Source organism: Python bivittatus, unplaced genomic scaffold (assembly GCF_059951505.1).
Source record: "Python bivittatus isolate LINGU-HERP-01145 unplaced genomic scaffold, Pbiv_v1 ctg000480_np1212, whole genome shotgun sequence".
Classification (NCBI taxonomy): Eukaryota; Metazoa; Chordata; class Lepidosauria; order Squamata; family Pythonidae; genus Python; species Python bivittatus.
In genome coordinates this window covers 31136741-31162052 of record NW_028277075.1, presented here as the reverse complement: position 1 = coordinate 31162052, position 25312 = coordinate 31136741, and the positions used below count along the sequence as shown (strand labels likewise).

At 36.3% G+C, this 25312-nt stretch overlaps 1 protein-coding gene across 8 annotated transcripts in view; it reads left to right on the top strand.

The window, feature by feature from the left end:
* The window catches only part of GPHN (gephyrin), a 284049-nt gene that overhangs the window by 143562 nt on the left and 115175 nt on the right, over window positions 1–25312 (top strand). For all 8 annotated transcript variants that reach the window (XM_088145626.1, XM_088145622.1, XM_088145627.1 and 5 more), the window contains one exon: window positions 18443–18537. In XM_088145626.1, coding sequence (XP_088001752.1) covers window positions 18443–18537 — 95 coding nt within the window. The remainder of the gene's footprint in view (window positions 1–18442; window positions 18538–25312) is intronic.

Below are 25312 nucleotides of genomic sequence, written 5' to 3'. Positions count from 1 at the left end.
TAATTGAAGGGACCTCAAGTGCACCCTATCTGCCCGATCTTACTGGACAGATCAGAAATATTGGAGATTGATCCCTCAAATAACCAGGCCCTATGCCATGAAGGCCTTTAAGCAGCAACTTGAATTGCACCCAGAAGCCAACTGTACTTGTTGCAGCAGTGACACAAGGACATACTTTGGCACACCCATTGTTGCCCACATTGCAACATTCTGGATCAAATGTAGCCTCTGAGTGGTCTTCAGTGGCAATCTCATATAGACCACATTGCAGTACTCCATTTGATATATTTGTAGTGCTCTTTCCATAAAATGTCATTCCAAGGTATTAAAAGGAAGAGACTTGTTCTATGCTATTTACGCCACAATCTATCTATGCTGTTTTGGCTTCCAGACAAATGCCATTATTTTGGACTTCTGATAGTTTATGATTAACTTAAGAAACTCACAGAAGTGTATAATAGCTTTCAGTGTCTTCTGAATCCAATCAAAGTATAAGAAATAACCACCACATTGTTGGCATAGAGAAGTAGAGGGTTCTTGTGTCTGGTAATGTTAAGGGCATGGACTTTTGAATGGTCTAGGGCTCCTGCCATAAAACATAGAAATTGAACAAGGCCAAATTTTGCTTAAGGTCTTACAAAAAATATACAGCCATACATGGTAAGAGAAATACTAAATGAATAAGCAAGTTTTAGAAAAAGCATTGAACACATGAGTGGATAGCTTATATAAGATAGACAATGGAGAGAGCAATAGTATTTAAAAAGGATTTGTTATATTGACTGCAGCAAAACCTTGGATTCTATAGTTTGTGCCAGAATGTAGAATATATTATGTATATCAAGCTTAAACAAGATCATGAAGGACAAGGTTATTTCTGTGGTAACAAATATCAGAATAGTTAAAGCAGTAGCTTTTCCAGTGGTAATATATAATTTGAAAACTAGACATTGAAAAAGAAAGTGAGAGAAAGGAAATTGACATCTTCAAATTATGGATTTGGAGACAGTTACTAAGTGTATCATGGACTTCAAGAAGAACCAGTCTAAAATAATTTTTGCATATTCTGATTACTGGAATCTTTGGCTGGTAAATTTAGGTAGGAATTTGACATTATATCAGACTCAAACTGGCCTGCATTTCTTTCTAATGAATAGGGGGTTTCTTTTCTTTTCCTAATAATACAAAAGGTTTAATGCTGTGGTATTCCCTGGCAAGTGAGGTGAAGCAGATATAGCAGATGAAGCAAAACAGAATCATATATATGTGGTGCTTTAATAGGTGCTATAGAGTGCTATGGGAAGAAAGAGGAAGACTTTTTTCAAGCAATTTGAGATCTAGATCTAAATAAGAACATTCTATGATGGCAGAAAAATATGTTTTTAAGCCAACATTTTCTGCATTTGGAAAAACCATATAGTGATTTTAAAGCCTAGATACTGATTAGCTTTATTAACATTTTTGCTCATTCATAAAAGCCATTTGCTCATCTATTTGTAGACTGGTGTTTGAATGAAATACAGAACTGTTGAATTAATTGTAGTTTATTGTTGAACCTGAGTTGGCAAAGTATGATTATCAACTTCAAAATAGGACAAGTTCTTCAAGATTTAAAAGTGCTTTAAGATCCTTGTGAAAGATTTATATGATCTGAAGAGAAAACAGAGTATTAAGATCCTTGCATCTTTGAAAGCAAAGGGTTGAGTCACAATGATTCAAATCCATTTACTGAATGTGCTGATCAGGGTAGTTATACCAGATCATAAAAGAGAACTAGCTTTTCTTTTCCTATGGTAATGTTTCAGAGTGGGGTTGATTTAGACCTTAATTCGAAAAAATATATTCAGCTAGTGTATTGCCAACTTTCATTATGCTAAATGATCGATCCCACTGTTTTTTAAACGTCTTTTCTGGTTATTTAGAATATTACTTTAGTTAGCCAGTTTTTATTCATTGATTTTTCAGTTTATGAAGAAAACATCAAAAATTTGATATTGGTTTGTCTGTCTTCTTCATGTGACTATTTTTAGGCAGCATCTGTCTTTGTTTCTCTTGTTAATATATGATACCAATGAATAAGAACACTGAGGCTGCAGGCCTGTACACTCTTACCTGAAGTTGTCCTCTTGAATTCGATAGCTATGAGTCTTTCTGTAATTCCATTGCTACTGTTATTGCATTAAAATAACCTGAATACTTATCTCACAGTATTACTATTTAGATAAATTATTTTAAATGGAGGGACAAGTACAATCATAGGATTCAATCACACACAGAGAGATATGCACAGGAAAAAATCATCTAGGTCAAGATTATTGTTATTTAATTTATTATCAATCTATAGAAATATAATTTATTAGGAATAACTATGTATTATTTGCTTACCTAACATGTGAAATAGTTTTTATATGTAAGAATATTTACAATAAAGATTCCAATATCAGGTGACCAAATCCCATCTATTAATGTATGTAATTCTCCCTTTAGATCATTGTAATTAGATTCTGTATAATGTTGGCACATCGGCAGCTGATTAAAGAAAAGCTGCATGTGAGTACTTTAAATTTCATGTTTTGTACCTGTATTTTAATATTTCATTTTGGCTGATTTCAGACCCTAAGAACTGCATAACTGGAGAAAATGGCTACATGTGTATACTAATTACTGTACATAAGTCCTTGTTCAGTAAACCTGTCAGGCTCAGCCCAAGAACGACTATGAAACAATTCAGTCCCGTACAGTTCCTTTATTTGCTTACACCCTCTAGACAGAATCTTGCCAGACTAACTCTACACTACACCAACTAGTGGATATACCCCATGATACTCTAGGGAGGGGCTAGTCTAATCCTCTTCTTCTTTTCACGGTCTTGCTGTGGACTGAGAAAGCGCTTGCCTTGTCCCCCTTTCTGGAATGCACTGCCTCCCTCCTGACAGCCTTGATCTCCCATACCAGTCTCCTCCTCACAGATACTGTACCTTCCATCACAAAACCTGTGGGTCAAGTTACCAGTGCGCTTGGATTCCTGCTATTCATTTGTTGAATTGTTGCAAGATTTGTAATTAAGTTATAATTTGGTTTTATCTAACATCTGCCTGTTGGTCTTTTTTTTTTTTTTTTTTTTACTGCAGACTATATGTGGTTGGTAATATAATTGCACTAGGATTTCCATAGAGAATTATGTTGATTTTCTAGTGAATACCTGGTTTTTTTCAGGTTTTACTATCTGTTCTTGGTTTTACCATCTCTTTTCATTTTGAATTGGCAGCAGTAGGAATTATAATTGTACCTTAGGCACCAAATACATTTACAGGCACACACAAATAGCAAGTTTGCCAGTTTCTTATAAATGGAATGCAAATTGGATAAATGCATCCCATGAAAATTAAAATCAATTATTTATGGTTTTCTAAAGAAATATATAGTCAACAAATTCACCAAACACTTGTATTGAATATATTGTATATATTATATTGTATATATTGAATAACCTAGCATGCAAATGATCAACTATTCAACTTCATTCTTCTATGTAAAATAAGCAAATGATTAAGATCACATTAATAAATTTATTTTCCTAAAATTAATAGATGGCATAATAAATCTTTATACACGTATTAAATAGGAGTATATCAAGTACCCATGTCCTGGGCTCAACTCCTATCCTGGCCCAGTGCCTGGGGGAAGAGCCAGAACCAATGGAAAAGGTGCTTAAGGAGATGAGAAGCTCATTTGGATGACACCTGGTTGGGAAAAAGGCTATTAATGCTATGACATTTATTTATTTTGTATTCCACTGCAATCAAATGACTCTCAGTATTTAACACACTATGAGGAAAAACAATTTAAAGCATCCATGGTAGGAATAAAAACTAAATAACAAATCAAAGATAAAATAACTGGAAAAAAAATCAGAGATTGCCTAATCTGGTTAGAATGCCCTTCAGAACAGTTTTGTTTTCAGCATCTTTCTGAATGCAATCAAGGACGAGGCTAGCATTATCAGTATGTAGCGAGACTGTTCCAGAGAAGCAGCACTGCTACGAAGAAGCAACACCCCTTGGCCTCAGCATCTTTCTGAATGCAATCAAGGACGAGGCTAGCATTATCAGTATGTAGAGAGACTGTTCCAGAGAAGCAGCACTGCTATGAAGAAGCAACACCCCTTGGCCTCAGCTTCCTCCCCAGAGCGGGGCACTAGGACAGTTTCACCTTAGATAATCTAATAGATGGGCTCATTGTGGTACTCAGGTGCCAAGCCATAAAGGTCTTTATAGATCAAGACAACCACTTTAAATTGTATCCAGAAGCTAAGTGGTAGCCAGTGTGGAGCTCATAGAATAAATGTAATATGCTCCCAACAATAGGTGCTGTTTAGCACATGGGTTGTTCCATTTTGGATTAATTGCAGCTTCTAAGTGGTCTTTAAAGCAGCCCTATGTAAAGTATGGGTGCTAATAAGGACCTTCGTCACTGTAGGAAGGTCCTCTTCTGCCAGGTGAGGCTGCAGTTGCTACAGCAGCCAATGTGGGCAAAGGTTCCTTTAGCCACAGCTTTTACCTGCTGCATTCACAGGGGTCCCAAGTCTAGAAAGACTCCTAAATCAGGAACCTGCTCCTTCAGGGGTAGTGCGTACCTATTTCAGAGATAACACTGATGTCAGTGGAGAACCTAAATGGATAAATAGTACCTCCATCTTGTCTGGATTCTGATTCAGCCTGTTCTATCCAGATTATATCAGTCTCTAAGCACTAGGAAAGGATACCAACAGCATTTTCTCTACAGTCTGAGGTAGCGATGGTTTCATCCACATGCTGATGATACTGTGCCTCAAACTGTCAGATAACCTTATCCAGTGGTTTCATATAAGTATCAAAGAGCAGGGGAGAGAGAACTGACCCCTGTGGAATCCTGCAACACAGGGATCATTGTGCCAACTAGTTCTTCGCTACAGTCACTGAACCCGAGGAAGAGCAGAATCAATCCAAAACAGTGCCTCCAGTCCCCAGCCCATAAGGCAATTCAGTAAGATGTCATGGTTTGTAGTATCAAAAACCACTGAGAAATCTAGAGGGACCAGAAGAGCTGTACTCCACTCATCTGTGTCTTGAAAGAGAGTGACCAATGCTATCTCTATCTCATATCTGGGCCTGAACCCTGACTGAGAAGGATGCAGATAATCCATTTGATCTAGGGTGTTCCATAATTGATCCACCATCACCCTTTCAACATCCTTCCCCCAAAAGGGAAGGATGGGAACTGTGCAATAGTTACTGAAGAACTCCAGATCTAGAAAGGAATTTTCAGGAAGGGGTGCATAATCACCTCTTTTAAGAGTTGTTGGCAAAAATCCCTCCCAGTAGGCATTGAGAGTATCCTACCCCTAGCCTCACAAAGGAACCAGAATGGGTAAGGAGCAGGCCCCCACGGGATTAATTTATCTTACATATGATTCCTAAAACAAAATGCCTTCTCCAAACTGGGTTTTTCTAGCCTCAAGAGATGCATCTGATTATTCTGAGTCTTCTCTCCTTAAAATAAGATTACAGTAATATTATATAGTTGTTGATCTTACATGACCAGTTATTAATAAGTTTCTTTGTGAAATAAGGCACTGGTTTTTCAGGATGAAACTTGACAATTCTATTTAATTGAAAGAGTACAATAAAAAGCAGTACCTAAATTCCATAGTGAAGCTTTATTACCAGTACAAAGAGACAGATACATATTCTGAGAAGTCATTATATTTATTGTCACTTGTAAAATAAAATTGCTTAACTTGGCTTGCTCTTGTTGCCATGTTTAGTGCTTTATACTTCACACAAAATTAATAATTATTGTCTACTAAGACTATTTCTCAAGATCTTTTTACCTCTAAATTTAAAGAAGGTACTTGAATTCTGTTGAAATACTTCTTGTGCTGGATGATTAATGCCTTTGGAGCCCTGTTGCATCTCAATATCTTTGAAGCATTTTCAGTATTAATGTCATTTTCAATATCTCATTTTGCTTGGGGCAAAATAAAAGAATCATACAGTAGTTCTCACTTAATGACCATTCATTCAGCAGCCATTCAAAGTTTCAACGGTGCTGAACTAATGGTAGTTATGGCCAGTCCTTGAGGTTACAGCCATTGCAGCACTCCCATGGTCACATGATCAAAATTTGGGTGCTTGGCAGCCCGCCCACATTTATGACTGCACCATGCGCTTCAACTCCCTCTACCTGCCTATTTCCCCCCCTCCCATTTCTACCCTTTCGGCTGCCCTGCACTCCACCACCTACCCCTGCCACCCTGCACCACCCCCAGCTGACCTTCACCATCTTTTTCTTCCCATTGTTGATGAGGTGCACCCAGCTGAGGCAGTTGCTATCCCTTTGCACGGCCCTTGCGAGGCTTTGGGGAGGCTACATGAGGCCACACAGAGGCCTCACAAGGCTTCAGGGAGGCCATGTGAAGGGCCAGCAGGTGCCTTGGCCAGGCGTGCCTTGTCAAGAGTGAGAAGAAGAAGATGACAAAGGTTGGAGGCAGCAGGGGTAGGTGGGGGTGGAGTGCACAGTGTCCCAAAGGGCAGAGATGGGGGGGAGATAGATGGGTGGGGGGAGTTGAAGTAGAGGCGAGCGCAGCAGGGTAGGAGAAGCATGAGGTCCTTGCCTAATGATGACATAGTCCTGGCCTAACAACCATAACCGTGGCTACTGGAACTGCCATCACTAAGTGGTGTGGCCACATGATGTTTTGCTTAACAACCACTTTGCTTAGCGATGGAAATTCCGGTCCCAGTTAGGGTTGTTAAGCAAGGACTACCTATATCATGTAAATTAGAATAGGGCTGCTTTTGAAAGGCTTGGGATGTGTTGCATTTATCAAAACGATTTAGAATTCCATATGAGAGCATCCTAAGATTAAGTGTACATTATGTGTGTTAATTTCTAACAAACATCTACATATTATAAACATATACCTGTATTAATATGTATTCTGTTCATATTTTATGTATATATTTTACTAGTCCATCTTTTTTCATAACAAAAATCACCAGCCACTTGCTAGCCAAGTAAAAACTTTTTCTCTCCTATATTTGTCAGAAAAAAAACCCTTATAATTGTTAAAGAAAATTATTGCTATCTAATAGCTTGCCAATATACCTACAGTAACAGAGTCAAACTCATATTTGGAGATTTTTTTCTCCCAAATACCAGATTTTTAAATCTACAATTCTCTCTTTCCTTTTGTGATTATTCAGAGAGCATCTAGACATGCAGCTCATTCCATGGTAAAGATTTTCCTTTATAGTTCCATTTCACACTAGAACTGAATGCTCCTTCATGTTGAAATAAGCAAACAAAACAGAAAATAATTAAATATACTTCTCCTTGGGATATATTTTTCTAGTAGGGATGTGTTTTATGAGGTAGCCTTTGATCATTTTTTCATTCACCCGCAATCTGAAATAGAACAGTCCAGGAAAAGTGTGATGAATTGTTTGCAGAAAATAAAGAATCCTTGCATGTGTTTTCTTTCTTGAGAGAAAAGAAATACTGAAGCACACCCATGACTGTAATACATGTGATGAAATATATATTCTGTTGTATAAGACTGAGCATGCAAAAAGCTTTTGCATCTTGATAAAAGGTTGGAAATATACTTTCATAGCAAAGTTTTTATTAAAAAATAATTCAAATTTTCTGTTTTCTGTTTCTGTTTCATGTCAGAATAAAGTTTGTTTACTTGATTTTCTGTTCTAGCAGGTCTGAAATGCTAGATAATGATAAACTTCACTATTCCTAGAGAGCTAAATTGCAGATTCATAATCTTATTAAAATGCTTATGATCCAAAGTACTTTCCATGAAACATCATTAGTTTGTTTTGCTAATATAATGTAAATATATCTTTATAAAAAAATGTTTTATCTTGTGATTATGTAACTCTTTTATGTTACATACATATATGTCTTTTAATAAGAAAAATGTTTTATTTCTTAGCTGCTATTACTAAAAATCTTAAAACTATAGCATAATATAGAAGAATTGCTAAAACCTAGGTGATAAATAAACTATTTTTGGTGATTTTTTTAGCATAGCAATAGTCTCAAACCTTTCCTGCTATTATACTTGCCCAGTTATCTGTATTGGTTTATTATAAAATTGGATCCCTTCTATTAAACAGGCTTTGGCTCAACCCTAGCAAAACAGAGTCACTCTGGGTTTTAAGGCCCCCTGGTTCTATGAATTTTCCATCTTTAACTCTGCATGGGGGTGCAGTTCCCCAGTCAGAGTTGGTGAACAGTTTGGGGGGGTCCTCCTGGACTCTCAGCTCCTGACTGAAGAGCAGGTGGCAGCTGTGGCTAGGAGGCCTTTTGCCCAGGTTTATCTTGTGTACCAACTGTTCATCTTGTGCACCAATTCCAGGAGGCCTTGCTTATGATGACTCATGCCTTAGTCACCTTCCATTTGAATTACTGTAACATGTTATACATGGTACTACTCCTGAAGCGCACTCAAAAGCTGCAGCTGGTCCAGAACGCAGGGTCACGGGAATTTTTTGGCATTCCTCGTTACTCCCATGTAACATTGCTGCTCTGGCTTGCAGAAGGCTTCTGGATGTTATTCAAGGTACTGGTCATTACCTATAATGCCCTTCATGGCATAGGGCCAGGTTACTTGTGGAATCGCCTATCTCCTATTGTTTCTGCCCACTCCACCAGCACTCCGGGTCTCTTCTGTTAAACAATGTCATCTTGTTGGATTCCGGATTCATACCTTCTCAGTGACAGCACCTGCCCTATGGAGCAGCTTCTCCCTGGAGATTTGGATGGCCCCAACCCTGTTAGCCTTTCGCTAGGCATTGAAGACCTGGCTGTTCCTCCAGGTCAGGGGCTGGATGAGTTCTGCTGTTGTTATGGGTGAGTTAATGGTTTACTTGGGTGCTGGGGGTTGTCTAGTGCAGTTGTTGTTTCAGTCTTGTAAGCTGCCGAGTCACTTGGGTAAATCATAAAATAAATCTTATAAATAAAGAGATTTACCTCAGCCTAACAGTGGATTACCCATGACATTTACTATATTATTGTGTTTCAGGTTCATAATTTATTTGATATAATGTGTTTATTATCTCTTATTTCTTTTTCTATTGAAAACTGCAGAGATTCTGGAATCCAATGGTATAAAAATATGATAGATAGATAGATAGATAGATAGATAGATAGATAGATAGATAGATAGATAGATAGATAGAAAAAGATAGATAGATAGATAGATAGATAGATAGATAGATAGATAGATAGATAGAGAAAGAAAGAAAGAAAGAAAGAAAGAAAGAAAGAAAGAAAGAAAGAAAGAAAGAAAGAAAGAAAGAAAGAAGGAGCTGCTGTGTGCTGGAGCCAGAATTACATAGCCAATATCTATCCTATGTACATATCTTCCCTGGCATAATAGTTTCCAGGCACCTAATAATTTTTCAAATAATCCTTTGAGAAAAGTTCAGGTTTTTCATGCAGTACATTGATCATAATGGTAATATTAAGAACAATAAAAAATACCAGTCACCTTTTCATGTCCTAGCAACTTTTCTTTTACTTTTCATCATGCTTCATAATAAATGAAGTTTAAACAGGTACACAAGCTTTGCAGCTTTTATACTTGCATGTGATGTCATGAGGCATGTACAAAAGTGGTAGAGCTTACATTACAGCAGTGTGACATTTGCCTCCCCTCCCCCTCTTGGATGCCACTATATAAATTCCTTGATTAACAGCAATCACCTATTAATTAATTTAACAGAAGAGGCAAAGAAGTGACTTTCATCATATATCTGTCTAGTTATATTAAAAATTATAGCTTGCTGCAGGATAAGAAATGCTATATTGTGTGATAATCTATATTATTTTTTATATAAAAAGCTATAAAAGTATTTAGACTTAACAGCTTTTTTTCACCCACTGCTTTAGTAAACTAATAGGTACACAGGGCTGAAGTCGTTTATGGCCATGTATCAGAAAAGTTCCTAAGTTGAGCCATGCCTTTATCATGAACTTGCTAAATAGTTTAGGCAAGCCACTAATACTCACCCATTATCACTTCCATCTAACATTTAGGAGATAATACCAATTTACGTTAATCGGGGGGTTTTGTAAAGTTTCCAGTTTGAAGCACTTTCAGTACAGGTAGTTCTCAGTTAACAACTATTCATTCAGTGACCATTTGAAGGTACAATGGCACTGAACAAGGAGACTTATGGCTGGCCCTTGAAGTTGTGGCCATTGCATCATCCCCATGGTCACATGACTCCAATTGGGGTACTTGGCAATCAGCTCACAATTACAATGGTCACAGCATCCCGTGATCATGTGATCATCATTTACAACCTTCGCTGCCAGCTTCCAACAAGCAAAGTCAATGGGGAAGCCAGCAGGTGGTTGCAAATGGCAATCATGTGATACAGCGCCTAACTACTACACAGGATTCCCCTAACAACCACCACTTCTGGAACTGCTGTTGTATGTTGGTGCAGTCACATGACATCACACTTTATGAACATGTTGTTTAGCAATGAAATTCCCAGTCCCAATTACTATCATTAACCAAGGACTACCTGTATATACAAAAAGTGTACAAATTACACATTCTTAAAATGTTAGTTTGTCTTTTAAGTGTTATGCTTAATTTATCTTGGAAATGAGGCTTAAGTGTTATGCTTAATTTATCTTGGAAAGTTTTTCATTGGGATAGATTTTGGTTAAAAGGGTATTAATTTTAGGGTATTAATATTGGGGAGTGGCTAAAAGAGTCATATTTAGAAATTGGACAAATTATATTATTCCAGATGTTAAGGAATGGGTATCAGAAATGTGTGATCTATTTGTTTGGAAAAGGCAATATTTTCTATTAATCAAAGCAATATGTGTTACTATGGCAGAGATTTTTCAATATTTTTCAATATTATTTTGTATTGATTATAGTAGTGTATTTATTAGTAAACCAGTGACTATTGATAAGTATAATATATAAGGGTTCCCCCTCGCCCTTTTTTTTCTGTTTCCTTGTTTGGGGTTGTTGTTTTTTTTCCCCTACCTTTTATTTTGTTTTGGTTTGGTTTCTATTCTTTTTTTTTTAGTTTAATTTAAGATTGTTTTGCTTGACTGTATGATAAAAATGTAAAATAAATTAATAATTGCAAAAAAGGTATTAGTATTGTGGAATAAACAGTAAACTCGAGACATCATAAGGTGGTACTTAATAAATACTTAGATTATAGTTATAGATCTATAGATTCATAGATTTATAAGTGCTAAATGCCATAGATGCTAGATCTGTAAACTAATTATGATGCCCTCTCTGACAGCAGAATACTGCTTTCTGCATTATTTCAATTTTCAGTGATGGTTCTTTTTTTACAGTAATTTTATTGAAGACTGTAATAGAAGATTATAATTACAACAGTAAAAACTAATACAAACTAAAAAAAGAAAGAATAAAAAAAGTAAAAGGTACAGAAAATAAAGGGAAAAAGAAAAAGAAGGAAAAAATATAGTACAGTAAAAGAAAAGAAATATATAAAGAAATGACTTTCTACCTTCATCACAAATATAAACAATTTTCACTTCCTCTTAAGATACAAAAAATTATCTTTTCTTCCCATATCCCATCTCTTATCTATAAACAAATCTATAAAGCATTGTAATTTCAGTCCTGGTGTCAGCAAAAGTCCATTAAGGGTTACCAGAATAACAACGTATCGATTTTAACCTTGATTAAATAAACCAACCTTATATTCCTTCCTTTTACTTCTAACAATCTTAATCTTTAGTCCATTCAAATAATGTCATAGAAATTGATTTCTTTTCATTTTTTCTTTGTCCCTTCTCACAAGATTCTTTAAAACTTTAACATTGTAAATCCAATGTAGGAAAAGTATCCAGAACACTCTCTTGGTTTATTTTTTTTATTTTTATTTTTTTATTTTCAAATTTGTATGCTGCCCATCTCCCCCAATGGGTGACTCTGGGCGGCTCACAATAATAAAAAAGAAAAAACACAGAACTCTCCAAACATAGACATAATCTATAAATACTTAAAAACATATATAAAAATGGCCTAAAACCTCCTATAATTTGGCCCTTAAAAACCTGTAAGATGCTGGGGGGGGGGGACAACCCCTCACCCCACCAGCCATCTCCATAGGTGCGGGCCCCCCTCTGGCCCCAAGCCTTCTGGCAGAGCCAGGATTTGATCTCTTTCCTGAAGGCCATGAGGGAGGGGGCACACCACACCTCAGGTGGCAAGTTGTTCCATATGGCGGGCGCTACAGCAGAAAAGGCTCTCTGCCTAGACCCCACCAATCGAAATTCCTTGACGGGCGGGGTCTACAACCTGCCTCTTCTGCTGGACCGAGTGGGGCGGGCTGAGATGACCGGGGCGAGGCGGTTCCTCAGATTACCTGGTCCCATGCCATGAAGGGCTTTAAAGGTGATGACCAATACCTTGAATTGGACCCGGAAACAAACTGGCAACCAATGCAGCTCACGCAACAGAGGTGTTGTTTATATATCCCTTTTAATTATTAAAGCATCAGCCAGGTTTTTTTGTACGTCCAGTGTAGCATCTTCTTCCATGTCATTCTTGTAGTCTGTCATTTGTAAATCCACTTTCAATTCAGTCTCAATCTTGTCAGGTAAAACCTGTTCCTCTCCCATAACATTTTTTAGACAGTTTGTCTCTTGACACTATTAATATTAACTTCTCAATCCATTTTTCAAAAATGTCCTTCAGTATGTCCAATGTTAGAATATTTTGCTTCATTCTGTAAATGTTGAATTTATGTGTTCTTTTCCTTTAATTGTAATCTTTAGTTTCCTCTAGTGTCCAATTTTTAAAATCTTATGTTTTTTTTTAAATCAAAAACATTTTCCCATGGGAAGGATTCTTTATAATTAATTCCAAAAGCTTATTTCAAATTTATCTGGACCCTTAGTCCATTTGTAACTTCTAAAATCAAAGTTTTAATCACCCTTTTATTGTTTATTCCAAAAAAAAAAAAAGTTCTTAGACTTGTAATTAAAACTAAAAATGACCAAGTCAAAGCCTGGATCTAAATCCCATTGAGATACTGTGTGGTGACTTGAAACAGGCTGTGCATGCAAGAAACCCCTCAAACGTTGCACAGCTGAAAAAATTCTGCATGGAGGAGTGATAAAAAAATTCCTCCCAGTCAATATCAGAGACTGGTAGACCGTTATAAGAAATGCCTACTTGAGGCTGTTTCTGCAAAAACAGGCAATACTAGGTAGTACGGCCAAAGGTACTTACTTTTTTCACTGAAGGAAATGGCATATTTGTTATTTTTTGTTGAATAAATGGTTGCAAAATTAAATTTTCATAGTGTTTTTATTCCATTACATCAACTTTATCTTTATATACTGATAAATGAAGATGAAATATTGATATATCCACCTTTGTTACAAAAGAAAAAACCTTACATGGGAGTACTTACTTTTGCATATAACTGTATGTTATATATTTTAGCTATTATCACATTGAAAGTACAATTAAGATTCAACTAGTTATGATCCTGGAGATCTATAAATGGGGTATTCTTTATCTGAATAAAAATGAAAATTACAAAATACTCAGGCTCAGCTTATTATTACTCATTCCAATCCTACAAGCTGTCGAAGCACACAGATCCCATAGTCCTGGACAATAGCAGAGAAAAAAAATTGGAAACACTCACAAAACACTTCAACCAACCACTGAGGCAATCAAGATGTTATTGGAATTCATGAAGACCCTCTGAATTTAAAGCTCACAATAAAGGTTTATTGATTTAAAGTATGCAGTTGCTCCCACGCTCACATGTCTCCCACAGTATCTGCCCAGCTGATCTGATTTAGCAGGGCTGGTGGGGTTCAGGTTCCTTTGATTACACAACGCCATCTCTCAGAACCTCAGAAGTATGTCTTCTCTATAGCAGCACCTGACCTCTGGAATGAGATTTCCCCCAAGATTCTAACAACCCCCACTGTACTGGTGTTTTGAAGGGTTCTTCACCCCGGCTTTGGTGAGGGTAATTGAAGCCCTCTTTTCTTCTTTTTCTTTATTCCCATCCGGGTTTGTCATCTCTGCCATCTTTGCTTTTTCTTGTTTCGTATTGCTTCCTTGTTCTTAAATGTTTAATTTGTAAACTGCCCAGAGTCATTGGGAGTTGGGTGGTATATAGTTAATAAAATTATTGTTGGTCACACAGTCAGCCAGAGGTTTAGACTGGATTTGGCATTTTTATCCACGTATTGAGTCCTTTTGTCAATGCCAGTGGTTTTCAAGTGATACTCCAAATGTTTTGAACTTAAACCCAAGGCACCTTATACTGTTGGTACTATCTTTGCTTTCTTTTGCCACAGTCATTCTATTTCTATTTGTAGGTCTTTGTACTTTGTGATTTTCTCCAGTTTTTCTCTTCTATTCTGCTATCTCCAGGTATTGCAATGTCCACTATTCAGATTTTTTGTCTTTCTTTTCAACAGTTGTTAAGTCTGGGGTGTTATGTGGCAGGTGCTTGTCTGTTTGAATTCTGAAGTCCCAGAGCACTTTAACTTCTTCATTTTCTATTACTTTGTCTGTTTTTGTGGTCCAACCAGTTCTTGCTTGCAGGCAAATGGTATTTCTTGCAGATTGATGCTGACCAATTCTTGATCTTCCTTGCCCTTTTCTCCACCATTTCTGCTGTTATTACAAGTTCTTTCATTCAGAAATTCAGAAATTTCTTTTCTATTCTTATCCACCTCCTTTATCCAAGCTTCATTCTTGTATTTCTTTGGGTTGTCCCGTAGCTGCACCCAGCACTGCACTATTCCTTTGTCAGATGTTCAGTGGTTCATTGCCATCTCTCCATTGATGAATTGGTAGAAATGTTTCTGATTCAGCTGAAATTGGAGATTCTGTCTATAGTGTGCAATTTGAGCTTCATATCTGCTGATCTTTTGGGCTGTGGCTGTTATTTGCTGCTTTATTATTTCCAGTGCTTCTTTGATCTTCCTTGTTTCTAGGTGATATTTCTTGATCAGGTATTCTTTGGTATTCTTGTTCTTCAGCTTCTTTTCTTTCATCTGTTCTAGCTTGCTTGCATCTGGTCTTAGCATGCTGATTTTATTTTCCAATCTGACCTTTCATTTTGGTGATGCAATGTTTGGCTTCTTTTCTAGCGTGTTGATTTTGCATCCAAGGTATTCAGTTATAACTGCAGCCATGGTATACATTCGTTGGTTTGTTTCTTGCAGTGAGCTGGTGCTTCTATTTGATATTACAGTACTGGCAGTGTTTAATACTTGTGCCAGCTTTTTCTTTATAACAAGTTTCAATGCATGCAACCTTATTCTGTTCTTTTTGTGCTGTTCTAGATGCTCAGTTATTCTTTGTTTCAGTTCAACTTGTTCTTTAGTTAGAGAGCTTTGTTCTTTCTGAGGAGGAGGCAGTTCCTGGTTTGGGAATGAAAATGATTCAGTAGGTATGCTGGCTTCCTTTACTGCCAACTCCCCCTGATTTGCATCTATAGTCTGAGCTACTTATGGCAAGACTTTGATTTCTTTGCCCTGGGTAGACCTTTGCACTTCTTCCAATTCTATTTCTGTGAATACTTCATTTCGTATTATAAATCGATGTTGATCTGCTATTTGTTCTGTTATTTCTGATTCTGGATATTGTTCTTTCTAGAACTAGCGCATTCTTTTCAAGTGTCCTCTTCTTGTTGGACTTGATTTGTCATAGCAGATCATTATTTCTTTGTTTTCAGTCTTCGTATATTTGCAATGGGTAAACAACTCTTCTTTCAGTAGTCCTGCAGTTGCTGGTCCTGGTTGCCCAGCCAACAGTCCTGAGTCCTGTAGCCCACTTGTCACCAGATGTCCAGGAACTAGAACACCTAACATGGTCTTTGTTGACCTGGGTAACAACCAGTCCGGTATAGGTTTCTGTAAATTACGTCTCACCATATTGTTAATGGGAGAGACGCTCTTTGTCTGGCTCTTCTGATGAGACTTGCCCAGTATGGTTGAACCTCTGGCATAGCTCTCATCTTTGTTATTATTATTCACACCCCACTTACCTAAATCCTACTTAACTAGGTTGGCCAAGCACTAGCTAGAACAATGGAACCTACAACAACTCAAATAACTGGTGTGCCCCAGGACCCCTTGTTATCCCTAAAAGTCTTTGTTTCATTGATTTGTTCTGATGGCATTTCTTTTGTTTATCTTCTGACTCTTAACCACTTGGTTCCTTCTTATCAGTTTCTGAAGGCATCTTTTGACAAGTGTCTGGGTTTTGTCCTCTCTGTATATGTGTCCAGCTCTGTGTATGTATCCAGCTCATTTTTTAAGTTATGGCCACAATTGTCAGTTTCAGCCTAGTGTCACACAACCCCTTTCCTATTTTCTGTGCAGAAAATATTTGGGATCTATAAATTTCCCTCAAAAATAAACAGCAACTTCAAAGATATAATTTGGGAAAGTGAGGCGTAGGGAGAGATTTATCCTAATGCTGGATCCCCATGGTTTCTTTAATTTGAAAAAAAAACTATAGTGGAGTGAATCTAGTTTGATCATTCGTGGCAAATAATCTCCTCTGAATTTTGTAGATTTATTGTGGTCTAATATCTGTTATTCTAAGACTCAGTTTTTCTCATTAATTTATTCTATTCTTCATTATATAACTGGTATCTCTGATAAAAATGTAGACATACAGTATTTTATTAAGTTCATAAGTTCAATCATTGTCATTAAAGTGATTCATATATTTGTCAATAATTAGACCAAGCAATGTTGGTCCAGTTCTTATAATTCTGAAGTGGTATTCTTATATCTGCAGAGATGGAATAATGAGGAAGCTTGCAGAAAAAAAAAAGTCAGCATCTAGAATCCAGAGAAATTGTTTGTGTTATATTTCATAAAATAGAATCTAAGTAAATAGAATCTAAGTAACATGGTCCTCTTGCACCATTCTAATTGCTAAGATCCTGTCTCTACCTAGTGATTGCAGAAGTAGTAAAAGAAGAAAGGAGTGGGGAATACTGCCACTTGGGAAGAAAAAAAGGTTAGGGTTGGAATCAGAATTGCCTAATTTAAAGGCTACTTATGCCATATCACCTTATTGCATTCTTGTTAAAGCTTCTCTGAACTTTAGGGACATAAATGATGTGGATTTTAGTATATGGGACTGAGGTATATAGGAGAATAGCTAAAAATGGGTGATGAGGCCCATACGCTAAATTTTAGTTGTTATGTCATCAACAAATGTTTTCAATTAGCTGTTTGTCCTTGATTCATAATACTAATTTTTATGATACATGGTAGCAGGTATATTTTTCCACTTACCTGAATTTCAGATTTCCTTTCCTTTATAAGTTCTCTAGTAACCCTGGCAGAAACAGAGGGAAAATTAAGCTACACTTTAGACTGTCTGGTTCTGCATAGATTATTTCATTGCATAAATTAGACTTTTCTTTGTGCAAGAGGCAACATTTGTAATGATCAGTAGATAGTCATGAAAGCCAGGGCAAAGGAACCTGAAGCTAGCAGTAAAACTAGGGTGGTTCAGAATAGATCTACTACATGGGAAGGAATTTCCTGACTATGTTTTAAGACCAGGCAATATGATTGGTCAGATCACTTAAGACACCCCTGCTTCCTTCTGCCTAACCTGATGCAATTGTCTAATTTTATTTCTCCTCTCCTCAGCTCATACTGTAAGAGCCAACCATGTATTTTATATTGAGTTTTACATTTGATTGAAGGTCAGGGATTCAGTTTTAAGAACATAATTGTATACTTTATTTAAATATATTTATATTACATTCAACTTTCATTTTAAATTAGGTTTTTCTTTCTTAAAGTAGAGCATAATATAATTGAAAATTGGCTATCATTTTAATCTCAAAGATTGCCTCAGCATACAAATGCCTTCCAATTGGAAAGAGATCTATTATATCATTCATCATCAGAAAGAGACAAAAAATATGCATATTCCTTCAGGAGAAGATGCTTAATCAGTCATCTCTATTTTGAAGGGCCATATGAGTCATTCCCTTCTAATAATTTTCTGAGCTGTTCAATGTATTTGGATTTCCAGGAGAAATCTATAGGAACAGGCAAAAGTATATGCAAATCATATTTAATACTTATAGGATGCAAAACTGTTGTGATCAGGGACTGAAAGGTGTCATTTTGATAGAGAGCCAATTTCAGAAATTGTGGCAGAATGTGATGTAGGCATAAGCTAATTTTAGTGAGATAAGTATACAATGATTTTATACCCAGATTGATTCACATTCAAATCCCATGTTGGATTGATTTTAGGAAAGGAATGGTGATTTAAATTTTACTTAGCTTTATATTTAATTTTACTTTATTTTTGTAGTTTTCACTCAGTCTACTGTTTAATCTTTGATTACAGGCTACTAAAGAAGTAATAGAACGTGAGGCCCCAGGGATGGCCTTGGCAATGCTGATGGGATCACTTAATGTTACACCTCTGGGCATGCTCTCTAGGTAAGAATGCTAACAAAAATAACAAAATAAACTTTTTCTCTAGAATACCTAAGGTGGTGGTGGAATGGCTACATTGAACAAAAGTGGATTCATCACCCCTTCCTCATTTTCGTATCCAGATGGCTTCTTTTATTATTTTATGGGTTTTTTATTTACTTTTGAGTATTTTTGATACACAGAGTTCAGGAAGAAAAGACATTGAAGCTTCCTTGCAAAAACTTCACATAGTAACAATGTATAGCAGTTGTGTAGCACTTTCAAATCACTTTACATATTTTGCTTTAGTAGTTTACACAACAATATTTTAGAGTAGGTGAATATTGTGTATCCCATATTGCAGCCATTGAGAGATAGTAGCTTGCCTAAAGCTATCTAGTGAGTCTGTGGTTGCAAGTAAGTTTTAGATTATACTCTATCATTAGTCCTGCTGATATATATATAAGATTATAGTGGTTTTGCTCATGGCTATGGAAAGTGACTTTTTCTCTCTCTTTCTACTCATAGAATTATTATTAGAATCTTCTAAAACAAAAATGTTGAAAAATGGCATAGATTAGCCCAGGGTTCTAATTCTGTACTCATCTAGGAGCAAGCTCAGTGAACTCAGTGAGGCATACTAAATGTGGATGCAAAACATTGCACTACAAGTTATTACTATAATGGTAAATATAGAGCAGTTCTGAGTTGTTGTACACTCTGAATTTTTTCCCCTAGGATTAAGTTGCAGGAATAACCCAGTTCTGTTGGCTATTTATATTTATAATTATTTCATATTCCTAAAGTTAATTAAGGATAAAACTCCAGTGCATTTTATTTATGTATTAGATATCCTACCCTTCATACAGGAGAGAGTTAGTGCCCTGAAGTCACCCAGTGAACTTTTGTGACTGGGGTGAACTAGAACCTGGGTCTTCCTGGTGTCAGTCCAACCTTAACCAGTATATCACATGTAGCAATTATATTTTCAGAATTTTTTTCTCACTAGTTAGCACTGATTTCCCAGCTTTCATTATAAGTGTCTCTAAATAGCAATTATTTAAAAGAAATCTTGCAAATCAATAAATAAATAGTTTGGACAGAAAATACTTCTAGATTGTGGTGAATCTATATGAATCTCAGGTTTAAATGGGTTTGAACAAATTTTATCATGTTAATGTGATTAAGAAATGCACTTGACTGAACCTCAATTATGATTGTAATGAAGAAAAATAGCAGCACTTGTCTTAAAATAAATTACATAAACATTTGACATTAATATTTTTCTCTTCTGTGAATATTTGGTGCAAAATTCAATAGTTTTGCCATACACACATGTGTATTGTACACACATATGCGCACACACTGTTTTTAATATTTCTTTGCAGTTAAAAAAAAGGTAGAACTATAACAAATCAAAAGTGGAATCATTTTCAAAATAAACTTGTATGTACTTAATTTAAGCATTGGGTCAGTTATTTTATTTTACAATTTAACAAATCAATTTTGTATATGCAGAGACAAGACAGTGGTAAAGTTTATTCATGGATGTAGAAGCTGTAAAAATTGAATTTTAAAAATAATTAAAGTAACTGTAGGAGGAAATGAAGAGCATATTATTACAAAAGAGATGTTGCCAGCTGGTATCAGACCAGATCTTTTTCCAGATCATGCATCAATATTTGATTGATGGAGAGGGAATGCAATATATTATTTTGAGTTAACATAATGTTAAGAAAGAAAAGTATCATGGAAGTATGTTCTAAACTAGATAAGAATATTCTGAAAGGAGTACATAGATGGGAACAGAATCCTTCCAGTGGCAATTGCTTATTGTTTCTCGGTTCCTTTCACTAAGTATAACTTTGCTGAAGAGCCAGTTGTAGTGATTAAGGCATCATCTAGAAACTGGAAGACTGTGAGTTCTAATCCCGCCTTAGGCATAAAGCCAATAAGGTGACTGTGGGCATGAACCTTCCCACCAAATGTCTAGTTTACAAAAGTAGTTAATGAACTTCTGATTATTATTTACATTTGTTGTTAAATTTTGGTACTAAAGCAGTCATAGGTCTGCTTCAGTGGGTTTTTTTCCCCTTTCAATTTCTGGTTTTGAGAAAGTACATAGTCAGGTTGCGTCTACATTGTTCAGGGATGGGGCCGCTTTACACAAGAATTTGTTTTGCTCATTTCTTTGATATGAATTCTGCAGGATATATTTTGCAGACAGTTCAAATACTTGGTTGGGGCAACACAAGAAACTGGCGTTATAATTGCTGATAAATATAACTCCAAACTGCTAATTCAAACTATAACATTGTAGTGCATTTAAATATCATTGGTAATCATGTGATGAGAATTAGTTCAAAAATACAGTGTCAACCAATACTTCAGCTAGGCACTTCAGCTTGAGAGGCACTATTTTTGGTAAATACATTTTGTCCTTACCACGTTTCTTAAATAATTTACCCTGGCAGTTTGTTATAACTAACAGCAGTGTTTATCATTAACAATGATATATTCCGCCTGTTTATCTAGGTACTAGGGATCTATCCAAATCTTTATTAATGTTATTAATATTAATATCACCTCAATTAACTTATTTTTGGTGTTATAGTACTGATTTATATTAACTGACTGAGCTGATCTGCAGTCATATAATCCTTCTGTTAAAAAACATTATTAGCTATGGATGTGATATTCCAGATTTTTTATTTCAAATAAAGTTCCTTTCACTCCAGTCCCTGGACACTTTTTTTGAGGACTATTCCATTCTGGGGAGTCAGAGAGTCATACTCAAAACAAGTCCTATATAGTAAAGCAAGAGAATTGTCTCCTTTACTGTATATACCACAAGCCCAGTGAACAGTTGATCTGCTGGCTAGATTTTAGAATAGGATTTAAACTAATGCCGGGGGTACTATGTAGTAGAGTGAAGAGGTACCTGCTTTAAATGCATAGGACAAGGCCACCAAATCGACAGACTTGTTGCTGCACCATAAGGAGTATAACTCTTCAAGAAATTTTGGACAAAAAACAGTTTACCACTACTGATAAGTCATCTTTTTTAAAAGTTTATTAGCAGAATGAGAATTTTGGTGCCTTAAATTTTATTATACCATTCATGGACTAGATATTCATTGGACACATTATTCTTATTTGTCAGATACATGTGGAGCAAAGGAAACAAGTGTAAAATTGAATGAAATGCTCTGAAATACAAAAGTAAAATTTCTAATAATTTTAATAGACCTTAAGCATATGCAAAATGACCATGTGTAGCAGTAATTGATGTCGCTCTTATAGTGGAACAGAAACTATTATATGTGTCCTAGTCAGACTCAAGTTTATAGAATTGATAAGTTGATAAGATGCAGTTCAGTAGCTTCATCCTTGAAATATTTTTTGTTCCAAGATAGCTACCTTAAGGTCAGTAACAGACTGACTTTATAATATTAAATATTCTCCTGCTGATTATTTCCTTTCTGCTGTTATATTTGCAGATATTTATTCTTTTGTGTCAGGATTATTTGTTTTCCTATATAGTATGCAAAAGGACAGTAAAAGGGTTGGCTAGTAGACGATAGGTATAGATCACTTTGGAAGATGATCCAGCTGAATTAATTGTTGCACTTGCGGTTGATATTATTGCCACTATTTTGGAGACACACTTGGGATCTGGGTTTGTTGCTGGCTCTAGTTCCTGTGTTTGTGTTTACATAGCCTGTAGGTACTGATGTGTGGTAGGTTTTCTATAAGCAGCAATAGATCCCATGATAAATGATGGTTAAATGTCTGCGATGGACTGCAGTGATATACAAAGAGCAAAAGGTTCTTCTTGGGGTAACAATAAGCTCAACTTCACTGTATTTCTAGAAAATGAGTAGTATTTCCATAATGTGGACACTGACATGAAACAAATTTAACTAAGATTACATTTTATATGAATCTGATGTCATATGTTGGAATGCTGGAATTCTGCTTTACTGTATTGATATGTAGTAGGAATAGAATTACAGCTTAGCAATAAGTTGTTCAAATGCAATGGCAGAAGAAAGCTTGGTGGGGTCTTTTCAATTGCTACCCCCTTTTTTGGGAATATAATTTCCCCTGAGATCCAGATGGTCCATATCCTGTTGTGTTTTCAGAAGGCTTTGGAGGTAGAAAGTTGTGACCTACTTCCTCCATTAGTGTGGAGTTTAATTAATGTAGAATGTTATTTATCTCTGGCATTGTACTTTGTATTATGCTATTATTTGTGTTTTAGACTTTGTAGTTTTTAACACTATTTAAATACAGGTATGTAAGCTGTTCTGAGTCAGTTCCGAATAGAGTGGCCTGAAAATCAATTGATCAGTCACCCAGTCAGTAAGTTCAGACATTTGAACTACTGAAGAAACTGTACCTGAAAGACAAAGAAAACAAGCATACTCCTTTCCAAATGAAGAAAAAAGATAATTCACCAGATCATATTAATTTTTCCCTTGGCTTTATTTCTCTTTTTATGTTGGTTCTTTGTTTCTCTTTTAAATTTAATAACAAAGGGAAGGCCAGATTTTCTTTCCCCTTCAAATTTAAGAATGAAATACATTTTGAAAATAAATTCTAAAACCTTTCTGTATGAATATTTCAAAGCAGGTTAAAACCCTGCACCTGGCACAGTCTCCACTGTGCTAGTCCATGCATTAGAAAAATGGATGTAGGGTAATCTCTGTTTTCTTTTTTTCTGTGTTGACTTAAAAGTTTCATTCTTGTGGTAAAATAAGCAGTCTGACCTCTGGCAATTCATGGCTGACCTTATATAGACTTGGAAGATGAGTGGGGTCAGGCCTGGTTAGTTCTTTGCCTAGAGAAATGCATGACTATGTCCACTAGGAGCCAAACTCAATTTGCAGGCATCTTTCCTTTACTTAATCTGATATAAGTTAGTTTATTTTTAAGGTTTTTTTATCCTGCAACAAGAAAAAAAGAGAAATAAAAAACAGTCTTGGACATTGAGAAGAGACTGTTTACTGAGGCCCGATACATTTCAAGTCAGTACCTTCCACTATTCATTATATTGCATAAGAATAATTATAAATTGATTTTTGTCTTCAAGGAAATAGTCCTTTGCTCCCTGGGATGATGACTGAGGAATCATATGGTTCACAAAATAAGTTCCAAAAGAAGGCATCTTCAATTGATATAAAAAGCACAGCATAATTATAAGCCCTAAGCAAATAAAAAGATTATTCTTTGATACTGAAAGCAGAACAGCAAGGAGTTCATCCAGAAACAGCCATGGGGACACGTATGCCTCTTCAATATGCCAACATCTTCATGACTGACTTAGAAGAATGCTTTCTTAAGTCTCATCCCCTGAAACCCCTCCCCTAATTTAGATTCATTGATAACATTTTCATCATCTGGCCCATGGAAATGTATCAAATTCCAACATCACTTCAACAACTTACACACACACACACACACACACACCATCAACTTCAACCTGGACCTATCTACAAAATTAGTCCACTTCCTTTATGCCACCATAGAACTATACAATGGACACATAAACACCACTCTGCGCTACAACCACATTTGTTCTGGCCCACTTGACAGAAATGCTTAGCTGATGGAATTAAACCAGGCATTCAGGAGAATGAACCACCCTCCTAATGAGATCAAATAGGCAAATCAATAGAGTTAGATCAATTCCCAGGGAGGACCTATTAAAAGACAGAGCACAGAAACAGAACAGAACATCACTGATTATCACTCATAGCTGAAGCTATTCAAATGCATTATTAATAAGCTACAGCCAATACTGGACAATGACACTGCACTTCCTCAAGCACTGGGCGGCAAGCAAGTATAGACAGCCACCTAACCTGAAGCAGATTCTCGTAAGCAACAAGAAGCAATAGGACAATGATGCCAGCATGGGAAACAGACCCTACAGCAAACCCAGATCTACTTTGCCCTCACATCTACACCAACAGCATCATCATAGGCCCCAACAACTATGCACAGAAGATTAGAAACACCTTCATGTGCTCTTCCTCCAATGTGATATATGCCATCATCTATCAGCAGTGCCTCTCTGGATTCTACATAGACAAGCAGGACAAACTTTCCACAAAAGAATTAATGGACACAAGCTTGACATCAGGATTCAAAACAAGGACAAAGTCAGAGCGTTTCAACCTCCCAGGACGTTCCATAGCAGACGTCAAACGGACTGTTTTGGAAAAGTAGGACTTTAACAGCACCATTGAATGAGAAATTTTTGAACTTACATTAAAAGGTTTCAGGCAATCTCAGAACTAACACAATCAGTTTTTAGCACACTAAAATTGCTGTTTGAAACAAACTGTCTCATTTGTAACTGGCATCTGTATCACCAACCTATTTCCTCTCTCTCTTCCCTCCCACCTCCCCCCAGTTTAAATCCTACATCAATCTAGACACACTATGCATCTGATGAAGTGAGCTGCAGCTCGCAAAAGTTTACGCCTTTTAATAAACTTGTTAGTCGGGAAAGGTGCTACCAGACTCTTGATTTTTTGCCATCATAAACTAACATGGTTCTCTTCCTACAATATTGTTTTACAATAGGAGAAGCTTTTTTGCCTATTGTCGCCTCTTCAGGTCTGAAGGTGGCAGAATCCACAATTCACCACAAGGGTATAATTTAGCAGAAATCAATTTCATAAGAGAAAAATCAGTCTTCCAAGTAATGTGATCCCATATCATGTAGGGCTTGATCAAAATAGCCAGCTTGAAATATTCTCAGAGGAAAGACTAGAAGCCTTGATTCACA